Below are 5,314 nucleotides of genomic sequence, written 5' to 3' on the forward strand. Positions count from 1 at the left end.
TATATATGTTATTACATCACTGTTATCATGCACTGCAGCCGCATGTAGCAACAGAAATAGTAAAATTATTATTATTATTATTATTATTATTATTATTATTATTATTAGTAGTAGTAGTAGTAGTAGGCATCAAGACCATCACAAAACCATAGTCTCTCCGCTTCTCTCTCCCTCTCTCTGTGAGTGTCTCTCTCTCTCTCTCTCTCTCTCATGTATTTATTCTCCCTCTTACTGCTACCGACCAAAGCAACCACCTGCATTGCAATTGCTGTCACCACCACCACCACCACTACTACTACAACTACAACTACCATTATTATTACTACTAGCACCTGCACGGCAATTACTATCAAATACTACCACCTGCACTTTAATCACCACCACCACCACTACTACTACTACCTCTACTACTACAACCATCGCCACTAAAACTACTACTACCACCACCACCACCACCACTACTACTATTACTACTACCACCACCACTACTACTACTACTACTACCACCACCACTACTACTACTACCACCACCACCACTGCTACTACTACCACCATCATCTCCATCAGCGTCACCATCTGTTTTAGAAGCCGACGAAGGAAAGTCGGCATAATAGGAAAAGAAATAGCAGGCCAATCCGCCCTCAAATCACACACACACACACACGCATACGAAAGGAAGGGACACTTTTGGATGGTTCTGGTCCTTCGAGAGAGAGAGAGAGAGAAACGAAAAAACAGATGGGATGGTCACACTTGGAGATACCCGTGTTCCAACAAAGGCTTGCTCGATCAGCTCAGCTGAGCTGGGACTGAAACGTCAACCACCACCTCCACCACCTCCACCACCACCACTGCTTGTGTTACTACTACTACTACTACTACTACTACTGCTGCTGCTGCTTATGGGATACTCAGTGTTACTGTTGTTTTTGTTGTTTAGCCCCAGGTCAGTCTAGGTCCAGATACACCCACGATCATAAAAGACGCTCCAGCTGTGACCATCCCGTCTTTCATGTACCTAGGACTACATAATCTGATGTATATCATAGTAGTTAGTATTAGTGGCTATAGTTGTTGTTGTTGTTTAACCCCAGGCCAGACCTGATCCAGACAAACCTCAAACCTACGATCAAAGACGTTCTATCTGTGACCATCCCGTTTTTCTTGTATTCAGGCATAGTATATCTAGGACTACGTTGTCAGTCCGGTGTCTTTCACCCAATCCATCGTTTCGTTTGTTGCTTTAAGTCAATTAAGGTGTGATTTGAGTGATACCTGGCTGCTCTTTCTAGCTGGTTTTCCCCCTTGTCGGCTTGTAAAGGGGAAAATGAAAGAAGCCGAAACGAAAAGAGAGAGAGAAAGAGTAACAACAGTGAGAGAGTAATAGGGATAGGCAGAGGAAAGCAGTAATTATTATAGAGAGGTGTTTGAGAGTGAAAGGCGCAGGAGAAAGAGAGGTAAGAGTGAGAGAGGGGTGGAAGAGAGAGTAAAGAAGAAGGTAAGGTAGTGACAACGAGAGGGATGCAGTGGTTGTTATAGAGGCGAACCGAGAGGAAGAGGGATAGTGGGAGTAGAATTATAGATGTGAGAGAGAGAGGGGGGCAGGGGAAGCCGGAGAAAGCTTGAGAAAGACAGGCATTGAGCGGAAGGGGGAGGAGATAGATGCAACAGGGAAGAAAGACAGAAGGACAGAGAGAGAGGGAGGAAGATAGATGCAACTGAGAGAGAGAGAGAGGCAAGGGAATCTTAGAGAGGAACAAGAGAAAACGTGAGAAAGGAAGGCAGAGAACGAGAGGGGGAGAGAGAGAGAGAGAGAGAAGGAAAGCAGTCGTGCGGGAGATAGATGCAACAGAGAAAGAAAGGGTGAAAGAGAGAGAGAGAGAGGGAGAGAGAGAGGGGGAGAGAAAGCGGGCGAGCGATAGACGCAACAGAAAGAGAAAGAGACAGACAGAGAAATAGGGGAACCAGAGAGAGGAGGAAGAGATTGAGAAAGGCAGAAAGCGGGAAGAGAGGGAGAGGGATGCAGTGGCGTTATAGAGAGAGGAGCAAAAAAGGGAAAGAGAGAAGCGGTAGAGTTGTATAGAGAGGGGAAGAACGAGTGAGAGGAGAGTGTAATGCAAGGTGTTAACAGTCTGTGAGGCTGGTTGGATACGGACGGTGGTGGAAGGCGGTGAAGCAGAAGAAGAAGAAGAAGAAGAAGAAGAGGATAAAACACACACACACATACACATACATACGGACACATACACATATATGTATATATATTTACATAGGGTGTATACAGGGATGTGATGGATACACACGCTTAAATACGTAAAGCAGAATGAAAGAAAGAAAGAAAATATAACGTATGTATATTGTAAATATACATTTGTACACACACACACAAATATATATATACATACGTAAAGAAGATATATAGCTAAATATTCACTCAGTTACACACACACACACATGTATATACGTATAAATATGTAAACGTGTGTATATATGCAATCGGAAAACTGTGTTATACATCTATACTTGTATGTATGTGAAGATATTACACAATCGTAAAAGAGGAAGAAGGAAATTTATGTACACACGCTTATATATATATATATATATATATATATATATATATATATATATACCGGAGATGTATATATATATATATATATATAGACACACATACGTATACTATTCATATATGCAACATGATGTATATACATCGGTAAAATGGTTGTGAAAATATGTATCCATCTATCTATCTATGTCTCTATTTGTCCATCCATCTATCTATCTATCTATCTAGCCGTCCTTTGGCCAATCTGTCCCTCTTTCTTTGCATATATCCATCAGTCCTTCAATCCATCCATCCATCCGTCTCTATCTCTCTCTTTCTCTGTCTCTCCATCCGTAGATAATAAATAAAGAGGCAGCGTGCATCAAAGCGAAAGTGAAAGTGAAAGTAGAAATTGAAACATGGGCAAAGAGAATGAATTATTGGAAGCCGCCAGAACTGGGAATATACAACAAATTGAGCGACTTCTCTGCTACAAGTCACGCAAAACCACCGGCCCCTTGAATGCGTTAGCAAGGTGAGCACACTTCCTCTCTTTCCATTCATTTTTACAGTTTGTCATTCTTGCTTTCAGATTTTTCCTGTCTTTCTATCTATGTCTCTATCAGTTAGTCTCTCTTTCTGCATATATATACATATATATAATATATATATATATATATATAATGCCTGTGTGTATCTGTCTGTTTGTCATTATGTGTGTGCATGATTACCTCTATCTGTCTGTCTCTTTCTCATATATATATATATGTATATTCACACACATGTATGTATGTGTCCATCACTCATTTATATGTCTAAATATCCACTTTATCTATCTATCTATCTCTATGTATATATGTCCCTCTCTCTATCTATCTCTGTCTACATCTTTCTATGTCTCTCTCTACTTAGCCGTGTGTGCGTGTGTGTGTGTGTGTACGTATGTATGTATCTCGCTTTCTTTCTTATATCTATAATAATCGTTCGTTCATTCATGCGTACGTATACATATGTACGCATAGCTACATATACATGTGTATAATATATGTATGCATTCATACTGCTTCGTTCGTGTGACACACACACATACATACACACACACACACATGTATGTAGTGAGAGAGAGAGAGAGAGAGAGAGAGAACGTCTGTCGAATATGAATATAGATAGGTGTCTATATGTTTGAGTCAGATATATGCATTCGTGTTTGTGTGTATATGTGCATCTACACATGTATATTTATACAGATGTGTGTATGTTTATCTATATAGATACGTTTATACGTACCTATCTACCTGGCCACACACACAGACATTCTATATCATAAATCTAACAAACCAAAGCGAAAAATTGACAAATTTTCCCCATTTCACCAACACAAAATCCCCTCCACCCGTTCACAACAACAACTATAATAATTATTATAATTATAATCATAAAAAAAGGCCCCTTTTATACTAACCTGCAATTAAACATTTTGGCCGAAACATAGCCAAAGCTTTTATTTAACATCAGAAATATATATAGCCTACATTATTATTAATATTATTATTATTAATGTTAGCATTATATATATATATATATATATATATATATATATATATATACTGTATTATATTATGTGTATGTTTAATAACGTATTATTTAGCGTGTGTATATATATATATATATATATATGAAGGGAGTGCTGCGTGTGTCGGTGAAGTAGATATGTTTTAATTAATGTGTGTATGTGTATATATTTGTGAATGTATGTGTCTTTTAATTGATGTGTGTGTGTGTGTGTAGGTGCGGATGTATGTATATACCTGTCTATTTTGTCGGTGTGCTTAGCTGTAATTTTCTCTACGATATATATATATATATATATACATACATAAGTGTGTGTGTGTATTAACCACCAATGGGGCTTTAGCATTGAAGAGAGAAAAGGACGAACAAGTGTCATATACATACATATGTGTGTGTGTGTATATATATATATATATATACATACACACACTCATACATACATACAGATATATCTTTTAGCTCATTGCTGATTAATATATTTATACATCTATGTAGTCATAAGGGCACATATCTATCTATCTATCTATCATCTATCTATATACGTACGTACGTTCGTTCGTTTATCGAGTCTGTTCGTATATATAGCCGCTTAACGTATATATACGTATGTATACATACATATGTATATATAGTTGTGTAGTAGCAAGCCTTATCTATATCACTGCATATTTGTAGCACACTATAACCTTGCGTATGTATGTATGTATATATATATATATATATATATATATATATATATATATATATATATATATATATATATATGTGTGTGTGTGTGTGTGTGCATATATCTGTATATGTATGTATCTATCTGTTTGTGCCGTTACATCTGTTCGTCGGTTTAATGATAACATTAATACGTTTATTGCATATAGGTGCTCAGGTGCACGACACAGACTCTCTCTCTCTCTCTCTCACACACACAGACGGAGGTCCAGCTGTCTTACTTAGTCTCTCTGTCTGTCCGCTCGTCCATCTATCTATCTATCTATCTATCTATCTATCTGTCTGTCTGTCTGCCTGTCTGTCTGTCTGTCTATCTATCTATCTATCTATCAATATGTCTGTTTGTCTATCAGTCTGCCTATATTCCTAGTTATCTCTCTCTCTATCTATCTCTCTACCAACCTGTCTATCTATCTAGCTATGTACCCTCGCTATAATTCTATCTATTTACCTCTCTCTCTCTCTCTCTCT

The 5,314-nt window shown here is 37.9% G+C and overlaps 1 protein-coding gene across 1 annotated transcript in view; it reads left to right on the plus strand.

Moving 5' to 3' along the window:
* LOC106875647 (ankyrin repeat and sterile alpha motif domain-containing protein 1B) overlaps positions 1–5,314 on the plus strand; it is a 36,670-nt gene that overhangs the window by 11,368 nt on the left and 19,988 nt on the right. Inside the window, exon 2 of the mRNA XM_052978228.1 lies at positions 2,903–3,080. Within this exon, the coding sequence (XP_052834188.1) occupies positions 2,965–3,080 (116 nt within the window). The 5' untranslated portion in view covers positions 2,903–2,964. The remainder of the gene's footprint in view (positions 1–2,902; positions 3,081–5,314) is intronic.

This window comes from Octopus bimaculoides, unplaced genomic scaffold (genome assembly GCF_001194135.2).
Source record: "Octopus bimaculoides isolate UCB-OBI-ISO-001 unplaced genomic scaffold, ASM119413v2 Scaffold_51101, whole genome shotgun sequence".
Lineage (NCBI taxonomy): Eukaryota > Metazoa > Mollusca > Cephalopoda > Octopoda > Octopodidae > Octopus > Octopus bimaculoides.